This window comes from Notothenia coriiceps, unplaced genomic scaffold (assembly GCF_000735185.1).
Source record: "Notothenia coriiceps isolate Sejong01 unplaced genomic scaffold, NC01 NC01_scaffold00024827, whole genome shotgun sequence".
Taxonomy (NCBI): Eukaryota; Metazoa; Chordata; class Actinopteri; order Perciformes; family Nototheniidae; genus Notothenia; species Notothenia coriiceps.
The window spans coordinates 174,141-187,622 of NW_011357528.1; the positions used below are offsets into that span (position 1 = coordinate 174,141).

Here is a 13,482-nt window from a genome sequence, read left to right on the forward strand (position 1 = left end):
AAGCTTTGTGTTGATTCTTCTGCCAGAGTTTATCCTTTAGTTTTGTTGTGGCGTAAACACTTACTTCTTGTATCTTTTTGTTGATCTGACTTGTCCACTTGTACATCTCTGTTGCACACCGCACTGCTTATTTCCACACATATTTCTTTTGTCCCTTAACAAAGAGAACTGTCAAGCTAGACACCCTGCAGTAGAGCTCATTTGGCACAATTCCGTCTTTCTTTTACAACTAACACGTAGGACTTGTAGAGTTGCAATGAAAAAGACTTGAAAACAATCTACACACTATTACTATTCCTTAAATAGACATCCGTCCAAATCTGGACTGGTTTGTGAGAGTGTCTTCATGCTTTGTTAAAGTAAAAGCAAAAAGCCTCTGCAGATTGCACACCTGTCATGGGAGCTCTGATCCCAGATGCAGCAGAATAGAAAAAGGCAGCCGAATTGTGCACATCAAAGCACCAATCAGTAGCTCTACTGCCAAAGCTGGGATACCACTCTTCAATGTCCCGTTCCTCTCACTACTCTTTGTTCTCTTGCCATATCCTCCTCAGTACCACCCCTCACAAGCTGAATGACTGTTTCAAACCCATTTCACAGCTAGCAGCTTGACTAATATTCCTCTGCCATGTGTTTCTTCTCCATTACCATCCATGTGACATGTCTATGATCTCTAAGTTGGTGAGCATGTGGGTGTGAGTATATAAATATGTGTTATGATTTTCAGTGTCGGGCTGTCTGAAGGCACCTCTTGTCTCCATTATATAAAGCCGTTTTCTGTCTCGGCCTGAATCAGTTGCTCTTGATTGATGTGTAAAATTGGACTGTTTCTGCGTCTGTATATTCCTGAGGCAGGAGATCTGAGTTGGTTTCTTTTTCCTTGCCTCCTGAGGCACACAAAGTTTTTCATGTTATTGTGGGTCGGAGTCAAACGGAGTACTGCACGTGACGCCACACACTGCAGGTTGATCTGCTCCTTTTTCACATTTTCTCTGTGCTGTCTGTATTTTTGTGTATGTGTCTATGTGTGTTGTGGGGAGTGTAAAGCTCGCCGCCTGTGATGAATTACCACGGCAGTGGAAACAAATTTGGACGCCGAGGAGTGTTGGTTTTGCTCAGAAATTCGTGTTGCCTTTCTGCTCTGTGTAATGATGAAGAACTGGGCACATATCAGCCAGAGGAAGAATGCAACTGTTGCAGATGGAAAACAAAACATGCATACAAAGATGCAAGCAGGCAGGGAAGTGGGCCGTGATATATCCACCGTATGTGTGTTTTATATCGGAGCTTTGTGTGGGGTTTGGGCACAACTTTTACAACTGAAGCTCAACGCCATGTGGACCCTCTGCCTGTAAAACAGAAGCTTCAGTTTGTTTGCTGTAAAGGGACCATTTACTGTGGAGCTGATTTAAGATTTGTGTAGGTTTACAGAAAACTCAATATGGTAATGTGAGTATGAACATGTATGCAACTCCAGTTTGCACAGCACAGTGTGACTGTAGTGGTTGTACTTTACAGCTCATGAAAGAGTTTCAGTTTGGAAGTAGAGCTTATAAGCATCTGACAGTTGACAGCAAAGGGTGATCATGGTCACAATACCAGTCGTCATTGAAATATTTGAAATGGACAAACCCTATCAGCATCTGTACATATTACTCGCTCAAACATGTCTTGAAAAAGGTACTTTTGGAATCTTTAAATTGCAGGAATGAGCACATTCTTTGCTCATTTTAAAATGTAAAGATTAACCAAGGAATATGTATAAAGAAAATACTTTAAAGTTACCTACTTTAAAGTATATCATGTGGACTTGAGGTGAATATGAGGTGCCTTTCACATCTGAATCATTAATAGCAATATGGCATATCATTTGTAGTAGTCTGTTGTTTTAGTAATAAAGAGATTAAGGTTGTGTATACCATATGTGATACTAAATATAGGCTTGTCTTAGAGCAGCTGACTAAATCAGGGATGGTGTGCAGAAACAATTGCTATAGGAATCTTTGTCTCTATGCGTTGTGAAGCCCTCTATCAAAAACCTTTGAACCTGACATCTTATTTGAAGTTCTAATTGTTCTGGTTAACGTGCAAAGCTTATGGTTAAAATGCCAAACTTTTAATTCCAATTCAAATAATTAGAATTCACCATAGTGCCATCATATCGACAATGACCCTGAGCTCCATTATGTCCAACCCTATCTGATTATACTATGGAAAGTATTTGGTGCTGCCAATGAACAATGGAAAGTAAAAAGGAAACATAAGTAGGTAAGCGCCTTTGGCCGAACCTAATATTGAAGTTTGTGTCATTATTTTTTAATCCTTTTCTGAGACGTTCACCCTATCCCCCACCCTATTGTCAATCGATAGAGTTTGTGTCAACCCCTCTCACCTCTTCAACAGAAATGATTAGCTTGATTTTAGAGTTTTTACTTTTGTTTTTGTATTGCAAAGCAGCTGTGATTGCATTAGCTTCTAAACTTGCAAGTCATTGTATTTGAATGCTGCATAATCATATTTGGGAAACTGCACATTTGCTTAGAGGAGGCAAGATTTCCCAGGTCACGGTCTGCCTTATTGAAGCCTGCCCCAGCTCAACCTTCTGGCAATATGTGTTAATATGTACTCATTATGCCCCTGCTTCCACCTTGCATGGGGATTTTCTGGTCAAATGTGCTTCCTTTTTTACTGACATCTGCAAATGTAATTGTGTGCTTTAATTAAAGCCTAAGCCGGATGTAATCCACAAATACATAAAGCCCAATAAGTTGGTTTAGAATGGGCAGATCCTCAGTCCAGTAAAGGGTCTCCTATCACAGTATTAGTGTTAGGTATACAGCTATATTTTAGTTCCAGAGGTAACCATCAGACAAACCGGAGAGAGAGGGAAAAACACACACAACCTTAATCAGAACATCAGAACCTCATGTTCTTCACTTAATCAGTTGAGGGACGGAGCAGTCACACTGTGGCTGATACAGCTCTATGGAGCTAAAAATGTTTTCTAGCACATCATACACACATTTATTAGACAAGCTTAATGTGCGAACTCAGTGTTTACATGCATGTGAGCGAATTTATGTTCATACGTCAGTAATACTTAATCTGAAGGCAAAATGTGTGATTTTGAACATTGTCATTAGTTGTGCAGCCCCTGCCCAGCACCGTTGTAAGTTTCGGATTCTGATTGCAGGTCACAGTGACTGGACATCATGCTTTTGTGCTGGAAATCCGTATTAGAGACATAAAGCTCATTGGTGACCGCAAACTAGAAATCCAGAGCAGAAATCTATATTCCATTGCTCTTGTAAAGTCAGGGCCAGAATATTAACAAAATGTGCACAATGTGCCAGCATTTTCAACATTTAGCTAAATGTTGTTGACCTCTTATGTAAAGCTCCAGTTACATATGTTGCTCCTTTTTAATGATGGTTCTTCCTTATGAGACACACAACACACTGTTTGACATATTGCCTTTTAAATATGGGTCATTTCAGTGTACATTTTCCAAATTAATGACATCAAATATGATTGTATTTGTTATGTAATTGCTGGTCAGTAGTTAAACATACATTTGAACCAAAATAACTGAAAACAGTCAAAAGTAATGACCATACTGTACAAAAGTTTAAAGACACAATCTGGTGCACTTGAGGCTAGCATGTTGGATGCCTGCATGCCCAAACAGTACTCAAACACTCATTGATGAAAGTATGTCCCCTGAAATAAGTGTTTCTTTAACATTAAAAGATCGCAATCTAAGGTTTGCCTCAAAATGTTGTTGCTCTTTTCCCTCACTTTAAAACAATGAGTATCTTTCTTTTTCAAAATGAATACTAAAGCAATCTTTTTCCAAACTCTCAAAGAGGACACTTCTCTAAACAAAAAAATGAGACTGATAGACAGCTTGTGAAAGTCTTCCAGTTGTCAAATGTATTACAAATACTACTGTGGTTGCACCGTAGCTTTAAATGCATTAATGGAAGTGTCCAGTTCAGTGACAGGCAGTCCTTCACATCTGCATGGTGGTCGACAAACCCTTAAAATGTGAAGGGCCCCAAAGAAGTATTGTTGAAAAGGAAACACTCACATTTGCATGACAACCAGCACAAAGTTTCTATTGACAGTGTGTTTGCCCTCAGCAATCCCATATTTCTGCTAGCCATTTTCCTTCCTTTTTACTGGAGGCTGTTTTCACTTCAAATCACTAACCGGGTCCATCATTTTGCCTCATGTGTCGGCCAGGCTTTCAGCTGTGCCAACACAAGGCACGATTTACATGTCATATCTTCAAAGAGTTTCCCTTTCGAAATACATCTATATTCTGGCGTTTCCCCTGCTGAAACAAAGCAAGGACCTTATATTTTAAGCCAAGAGTATTCTACATTGAATACACCATTTTGACAGCTCAACAGGGCCCTGTACTAAATGTCTCTCTTTTTATGACATTGTAAATATCCTTCATGAGTGTTTAGTTTCACAACAATGCATCCACAACTGCATTGCACAAGGTTGCAAACACCAGGGTGCACATTTGCACAGCAGGTTGTCTGCAAGACCATGCCAACTTTGATTAGCTTGGACTTAAACCCATCATATGTTAGGCATTTGACTTTGTTATTGGATCAATGTGAAATATATAGTATGTGCTTGTTCACAGCTTTCTTTATGCAGTAACATGTAATGTGTTTATATAATGTCCTGCCGTTGAATGTTTTTTGCAGACAGTATGGCAAAGCTCAGCAATAGAAGAAAGTGCACTTTATCTAATTCTGTTTTCTTACCTCTACTCTGTCTTCTAACACCCCCCTTTCTTTTCTTCCTGCGTTTTTCAGAGAATGATGAGACAGGTGTGATGGATAGTTTGCTGGAAGCCCTACAGTCTGGAGCTGCATTCAGAGACCGCAGGAAGAGAGCACCAAGACCCAGAGGTGAGTCTCATCTCCTCTGATCAAATGTATACACAAACTAAGATGCACATAGACATTCTCATATTGTCTGGAAAATAATTTGGACGATATTTTGAGTCCATTCAGATAAACGCAGGTCCTAACTTTCCAACTGGATGCATATGTTTGTTTTAAAAAATCTGAGTGAACTAAAACGTTTTTTCCAAAATACACTAGTTTTTTTGTTTGTACACATGCTTGCTCTGAGCACAATGCTCAAAGCTTTACACCATTACCTCGACTGTTTGATGATTGGATACCAAAAAAAGCACTAAACAACACCCAACAAATAAACACATGTTGTGAATTCAACATGAGATCTTTACTGTTTTGAATGGACTGCCCATTAAGCTATAGTTGCAATCGACAGCTGTTCCCTTGTTGTTAATAACCTTCTCTTCACAGCCATTCTTCAGCCTCTTTTTGATCCTCTTAGTACTGTAAGATATGTTTGCATCATGTGTCCACTGCCCTCCACAGATAACCAGCAGAAGACAATCAGCCCCAGCTCCTTCCGCCAGGTTCTCAGGCCTGTTAACCATGGTAAAACACACAGTTGAAACCCACAAAGCTAAAGCCTCAAGCATGCTCAGCTCTGTCTTTTCATCTGCTCTTGGAAGCCAGTCCTTAACATATCTGGCTTGTATTGCAAATTCCTCTCAACAGTTTGTATGTCTTGCTTTTTGTGTGTGTCCAGCGACCATCCCAGTTGTCCTTTTGGTGTTTGTGATCTTGTGTGTGCCTTCTGAAAGTGTGAAAGGGCATTACTAACACTGTTTGAGGCAGTGTGATGTGCAGACTAGGAGAAGCAGGGTTGATATTATTTGAAAGCAGTGTGTGGGCTGCTATGACAGCTCAAATTGTTCAGTGATTGCAGCTTTTTGAGTTTGACTTTATGCTTTTCAATGCAGCCTGTGAATGTTCAAAGTGTTATATAAGTAAAGCAACTAATATCTATACACAACAGTATATGTCAAGAGTCCTAGAATTGTATGGAGAATAATAAATCATCTTTAACTGTTTAACTTTTGCATTGCACATTCTTGAAGAGCAGTGAGACAAACTCTCAAGATCTATTTGAGATGTTATCATTTAAAAACTAAATTTGAATATAAAAATGTCAAGGTGTGTGTAACTATACCACCTCCTTGTGTACTGGTATACTAACTATAGCAAATGAAATTGTCCTATATTATTCATAGCTGTGAACAGATAGTTGCTGCGGCTACAGCTTTCTTCTCTTGTCAAAGGTTTTCTATAACCATAACAGAGGCACTTAAAAAAAAAATGTTGTAACCCTATTACCTCTTATTACTTGTAATTGGTATCCCTGTGGGCTGGGTACAGGCTACATGAATAAAATTATTCATGCTCAATCCACCCACATCATTGATGGCCATGATAAAGGGCCTTGCTCTGTTGTTCGGCTACGACTTATCTGAAATTAGATTGGAAAGCGGCGAGGGGGAGGGAGGTATACAGGGTGGGAGGAAAGAGACAGATAGAGGTGGCTGTAGCATAAGAAATGGAGATAAATGGTGTGAGGAAGAACAACAGAGCCTCTTGGTAAGGGTGCAACTGAAGAATATTGGGGCAGAATAACAAAAAATGGTCTTGCTGTGAAAGTGCTGTTTGTGTTTGAGAGGGAGAGTCAGGTAGTGTAGAAGGGAACACACACAAAGAGCTACATTGTATTTACAGGGGATTAGAGTAAAAATACATTACAGTGAGCGAAAGTGCTTCAGTGTCCACTTTGTGAAAAAGAACCCATGGTGTGTTGTACTGGTAAGAAGGTTCTTCGAGGTGGCTGGCCCAGCTGCCCCCTGCTGGCCGCATCAGACACGGCCTTGTTGACTAATAAAGCTTGAGGCTTGAGCCTGTCACTGCAGGTATCATCCTCACTGCCAGCCTCCCAGAGCAAACACAGCTAATTACTTTTTCTCTGCCCAGCCCAAGCACCAGCTCAGCCCTCTCAGTGCCCATTCATCTTAATTTCCCCCTCTCTGCCATCTGCCTCCTAAATAACACTCCTCCTCATTTCCCTACTATGCCATATCCCCGCTGCCTTCTTCTATACTCTCATGGCCTGGCAAAATCCCTCCCAGAACATAATTGCCTGTTATTGGTAAGAAGTCTCTCCACTTCTCCTGCCGCACCCCTTCTCTCGGCGCTCCTTCTCTCCTACTGAGATCCAGACTTTAATTGCCCTGGGTTTAGTCGCTGGATTGAGTGAAACTCACAGGATGCTCCGTGTTTAGTCGGGAGGTGATGAAGTTTAGTTGGCGGCACAAGCACTTAAACAGATGCTTTCAGTTTCACACCACCCTACTTCCATCTTTTCCCACAGTTTTAAATACCCTTTAATAATTGATCTCAGGGGTGTTGCTGCACTCCAATGGAGCAGCAAAGAGAATTTAAACAGCAACATCTGTGCCAGAAGATACTCTAATAAGTAGTGATGGGGAGAGATTGGAATGGTCAGTCTGCTTGGTGCCATTAAGCTTTTCTACCAAGGGACACTCAAGTGCACTCGGGTTTTCTTCCTTTTGTCGTCAGCAACAAATCAGACGACCAATAGATTGTGCTCCCCATCACCAGACTTCAATGAGACTTGTGTACTAGATTATTGCTGCTGTGCTTCGTATCGTAGACCTTAATCATAAATCTTATTTAATTATATATAATGTCACTGTAACTTTATTTTCTAAGAGTTTAAATTTACGCCTAGCTACTAAATGTTCTCAGACAGACAGAAGGGTGTCGCCTTGACCATTGTCAGGCATTTATCACATGGATCTTAGCTTTGTAATTAGCATGTATGCATGTTTCGCTCGTCTGGCCAACATTTCAATAGCCTGTCATGTAAATTGAATTCCCTAGCTGGGACCTCCCCAATTGGGTCTTTTTCCTGTATAAAGTGCCTGTTTTTCTGTTGTAGCAAGGTCAGATCTTGGGGCTATCTACTAGTGCAGGACCTCTGGCCTTTCAAGCTGGAAATAAGATTGATTCTATTAAACGCTATAACTCTTTGTTAAATAACACAACTTTGGTTTAAGCTTGTATATTTGTTATGTTATTACCAGAAGGTGATTTAGTGTGGAATTTCCACCACACTTGGTAGTCATGATGAGTGGACTTATTGGCATGTAATAGAAAATATGATTCAAATGATTCCTTATTGTTTGCTTCATTTTGCTCTCCTCCTCTTCCTCCCTGCTCTCCTCCTGCTGGAGTCTTTGGTTTAAGTAGGGGATCATGCTTGGGCTTCTAGCATCCCCCCCCCTACACTTCCTCTCTGGCTTCTTCTCCCTTACTCCTAAATTGGTTCAGCACACTTTAACATGAGCCAGCAGCTAAGGCGTTAGCTTGGTCTGCAGTCTCCCTGAGCACACATTCTCCCGTAGTCTTAAAAGTACACTGACACACCCACAGACTTCAGGGGATGAAGGTAAGCGGGCTTTGTGGTGGCTGTGGCCCGGGTTAGGATAAGGCTGCAGGGCTCTGGGACTCCTCGGCACTCTAAATTGGATTGCACTCCACAGAGTGATGGATCGATGGTGGTTAGCCACACAGGTGTAAGAGACTTGAATCTGCAAATTGAATCTATGAAGCAGCCATAGCTTTTTAACTTGTGTCCTTCTGAAAACATCTCTCCAGGCACTGTCTGGCCAGTTCAGCCTTCGAAGCAAACCCTCATCTCAGCCTCACTGACTCCCAAGGTGCCGTGTGCAAGTACTTGATGAAAGGAATCATATAAATCTCTTTTGTTATCGTTGTGTTTGAGCAAGAGCCTTCACGGCGGTAAGACAGCCCAAGCGAGGTGTGCATTTTGAGGGTGTGAGCATGTGATGATCTTTTTGTGTGATTCATAAGTGTTAAGACAAAACAACATCTACAGTATGAAGGGTTCTATGTCTCTCTCTTTACGAGCAGTTACTTCACATGTCTTTAGTGAAACCTAGCCTTAAAATGATCTGATAACGCTCTGAACTAGAACTTGACTTTGATGCAAAGGTCACTTCACACAGTCGGTGAACCCCTTTACCAAATTGAACAGGAGTTATTTTGCCTTACTTGCGCTTGAAAGCATTACGGTGTTCACACTAAAAGCAGGCCTCTGGTTATTAGAGATGTTGTGTGCTTTGTACTTGCAAACTTGATGACCCTTTTTGCTGAATTTATGTTTCTGTATATAATGTTGGATCCCTGGTTCATGCAGGCAGCTATTCAGTGCATACTTTATATAACTTGGCTTCAGGTGTGAATGACAGTTGGAGATGAGTAATAGGCTTACTTTGAGACTTAACCCACAATGTCTTTCAAAGGTTGTACGGCACACAATCGTTAAGAGGAAACTGGGGAGAGTGTGAAGTTGAAATGAAAGTTTAAAAAGTGAATAAAGGAAGTTGGTTTCTTCCTACTTTAGTGTGCTCACATTTGAGACATTTGTGAAAAATGAGCAGGGAGAATCGGTGTCTGTAGCTTCCTGGGGGTACTCCAGTGGAATCTGCTTTCAGATGCTTGCCTTTTTTTTTTAGACTGATATGTGGATTCCACTGCAGGCTACTGTATCCTGTGGATTGCATGTGTGCTTTTTCATTCCTCTTCCACATTTCTGTCTCCTCATATCAATGTCAATTATGTCCTACAAAGTTCCTCAGTCTACTTTTTGACTTTGTTTTGTCTCCACTTTATCTCCTCATTTGCCTTGCTGCTTTTCCCCAGACATGACATAGGCAGAAAAAGAAGGTGTCATTAAATCATCTCTGTGATCCCAAGACAAAAAGAAGGGCACAGACGCTCTGCTCCCAAGATCTATTCGAATTGATGTGACACGTCATTGTTTAAAAAACGTGACTTTAGCAGTGGCTGATTTATCTGCTTTTGGTCATAATATATCACCCATGCAACACATACGCCCTATGCGTTTTTCATTAAAGTGACAGATTATTGCCAAAGAGCTCCTTTCCCTGAACACTGGAGTGCTCACTCTCCCCTTCCACATAAACCCTCATGCATACATGCATAGGAATCGTCAGCTTAATCCTTGTGTTTTAATTATGTGCAGGCGAAAGGTTAAAGGCTACTGCTGGGTCGGGGCGTTAGCTGTGTCTGCAGCTTGGACAGGTGTAGTGCTCTCTGTATTCATGTCCACAATCATCTGGCCGCTCGAAGTCACAGTCTCTCCCTTACTGCCACACTTGATAGGTGGTTAATATGTTTAACTGTGCTTAGAAGAAGGGGTATCCAGATGGGAAAGTGTATCTTGACCTGCCTTTTTCTGTCTGTCTGAAGTGCTGCACTTGGTGTGTGTGTGTGTGTGTGTGTGTGTGTGTGTGTGTGTGTGTGTGTGTGTGTGTGTGTGTGTGTGTGTGTGTGTGTGTGTGTGTGTGTGTGTGTGTTGTGGTTGGTAGGTAGGTACTAGGTAGTCGTCGTCGTGTCGTCGTCGTCGTACGTCGTGTGTGTGTGTGTGTCGTGTGTGTGTGTGTGTGTGTGTGTGTGTGTGTGTGTGTGTGTGTGTGTGTGTGTGTGTGTGTGTGTGTGTGTGTGTGTGTGTGTGTGTGTGTGTGTGTGTGTGTGTGTGTGTGTGTGTGTGCGCGCGGTTTCGGACATTGCATTGCCTGTAACAGATGGAGCAAGAGGGCACCGTAACAGAGTGCTAGTGTAATTAGGTACAGCCTGCGCAATGAGACTTATGGAATGGTAATTGAGGGATGTAGAGAGCAATTAAGGACAAAATATGTTAAACTACCTTTTATTCATGTTTTGCTGAGAACAATGTTCTCTTTTACCAAAATTCCCTGCTCCACTCTTACCCAGTTATACACAGTCCACACAGGAGCTGCCCTGTACAATACAGTCTGACCTGTTGGCCACTTAGCAACTTTCCTCAAGTAGTTAGTAATTGAATGTCCTAATTTGTTTCTTATCTTCTCTTGGTGATTAAACCAGTGACATCCAAGCCCACCTCTAACCTTTAGCCTGGAATCAGCACAACACGGCATTTATTAGATATGAAACAATCGTGCCCAGCTTCTACAAGAGACCGAAGTTAGCATAAAACGTATTTCTCTCTGAACATGTTTGGCTGTAGATTATGGTTTTCCATGTAGCAAGTCACTCTATGTGATTGGTATCCTATTTGCCTTGGAGCCACGGACACAGAAAATTAACATTTTATTTTAATGTCTCCCACTTGTGCTGTTATAGAAGTGCTGCTTCAATAAAATACCATCCAGTCAAATACCTTTTTCAATGAAATGCATTAGGTTGTGATGCACACACGTGTTAAAATTAATAATGACTGTATTAGCCTTTGCTACGAGTTCAAGCTTAACGCACCTCTAGCAAATATAGCCTTATTCTTAAAGCTATGATCTCTGTAATCCAGGCTCAGTCCAAAATGTAGGACGATGAGAAAGTGAAATAGTGTACCGTGTATTCACTTGACTGGTTGGAGAGGTCAGTGTGATGGATGAGAGTGGAGTGGACACACATGCACGCACAAACACACACCAAGCTCAACAGTGCCCACTCAGTCCTAATAGAAAACAGATGATAACGAACACCTCTGCACTATCCTCAAAGTCTCTGCAGTACATCCCACGTTTTTAGCCAAGTCCTAAGCTGATCAGGCTCCTCAGATATCCACTTTTGCTGGATTATGTGAAAGCTGGGCTGTAATAAAGGCTGTGGATCGTGAAATGGAAACTGGTGTTCAGCATGTCGAGCCAAGGACCCTAATCAGCCCATTCACACACCAGCTCAGGCCCCAAACAGTAGGTTATGCTGCTAATGTAGGATTGCTATTCAGACTGATCTTGTGATCCTCCTCGTCTTTTCTTTCCACTTGATACTGTGTCGTATGAGGTCTGACTCGATACACACCTTATGTGTAGGGAACAGAGGCAGGAAGCCTATGGGTAAATAGTTGGAAGGTTTATAAGGGATTTAGATTAGATACAGTATATCTCAGTTTTTATTCAACTAATGCATCATCTTTTTCTTTGTCTTTCTTTGTCTCTCCCTTTGCCCAACCCTTTTTTCTCATGAACCGGTTATGAACATTGATTGAGACCAGGCTCTTACATAGTATTCTAGTTAATAATGCAGTGAGAAATGAAGTCATTCTCACCATGGCTTTGTGCTAATTAAATGTTACAGCAGCCTTATCTCCCAGCCACACACATTCCTGGTCCTCCCACATTTACCAACACTGGAAGCCATATCGTCGAGCCGCCAGGGAGAGAAGTGCTTTGGGAGATGATTATATGAACTTCTGTTGTTACGGGAGGGGAATGTGTTCTATCTCCCCTTTATATCTATGCCCTCACACGCGGTGCTTGAGTCTGGTCTCTGTGGTAATTCCTTTGGTAAAAAGTGTTAGAAATGCTATAGCAACATTTCCCCCCTCATTTCCCCCTGCTTTCATCTTGTCACACTTTAGTATTATTCCATTATTTGTTTATCTTTTCAGAAGACTGTCTGTTTGGTTTCTGCTTTAGGCTAACATTTGCGACTGGTCACACTGTGGGCCTCTGCAGAAAGAGCCACATCTCTGTTTGCATGTGTTACTATGGTAGCCATTAAGCATGTACTCAGAGGGAAGGTGGATACTTTAGGTAGGAGTGATGAGAGGGGATAATGTGTGTTTTAAAATTATACTCACCATTGTGCGAAAGCAGATCTGTAAGCAGCCCCATATCCAGATACCATTCTCCAGCTCTCCACACTCACACATAAATAGAAACAGGCTCCTGTTGTTGATGATTCCCCGGGCCACTTGATCACATTATTTCAAACTGCCTCATCTCTCCGTCTCTCTCGAAGGCTGTCATTTCTGCTGCCACTCCTCCTGCTATGTGTCTCCACACTGAGCCTGAAGCTCTAAGTGCATCGACAGGAGTTTCCACGCCGACAGAGAAGGAAGGCCTGGCCTCAGGCAGCAGGGTCTGTTTGATGCTGGGATTTGGGCTTTGCTCATCAGTTATATACCATCCTCGTATGCCCATACACTTCCATGCCAGACTGTATACAGCTATATGCATTCATTTCAGCACACTCACACACACACACACACACACACACACACACACACACACACACACACACACACACACACACACACACACACACACACACACAGGGCCTCTTGTAGACACTTAGCTTTGAGTCACAGGGCCATGTATGCATCTCAGGCCTCTGGGCTTAAGAGCTTCATTAGTCTGGCAGTAGCTTTGATTAGCATCCTCGTGTGTACAAATTAGCAAACACACTCAAGTGATCCTATGAAGAAATGCTCACTCCAGAACTTTCTGTAGATGTATGGACACTTCACACGCATGTGATTATCCCTGCCATTCAGGAGAGGGAAGTTTCACCTTAACCAAGTTTTGTAAAAGTATTTTTAATGACGTTGATGAAGAAATACGTTATTGGAGAAAGGGTGTGAATGTGAAAAGATGTATAGAGTATAGCATGTGCGCTTGCATTGTCCAAGCCTTTTTCTTCCATTCAGGTGAAAGTTCCTTCA

At 41.8% G+C, this 13,482-nt stretch overlaps 1 protein-coding gene across 1 annotated transcript in view; it reads left to right on the forward strand.

Annotated features, from left to right (window-relative positions):
• diaph1 (diaphanous related formin 1) overlaps positions 1–13,482 on the forward strand; it is a 120,769-nt gene that overhangs the window by 49,186 nt on the left and 58,101 nt on the right. Inside the window, exons 9-10 of the mRNA XM_010783200.1 lie at positions 4,836–4,931; positions 5,430–5,492. Coding sequence (XP_010781502.1) covers positions 4,836–4,931; positions 5,430–5,492 — 159 coding nt within the window. The remainder of the gene's footprint in view (positions 1–4,835; positions 4,932–5,429; positions 5,493–13,482) is intronic.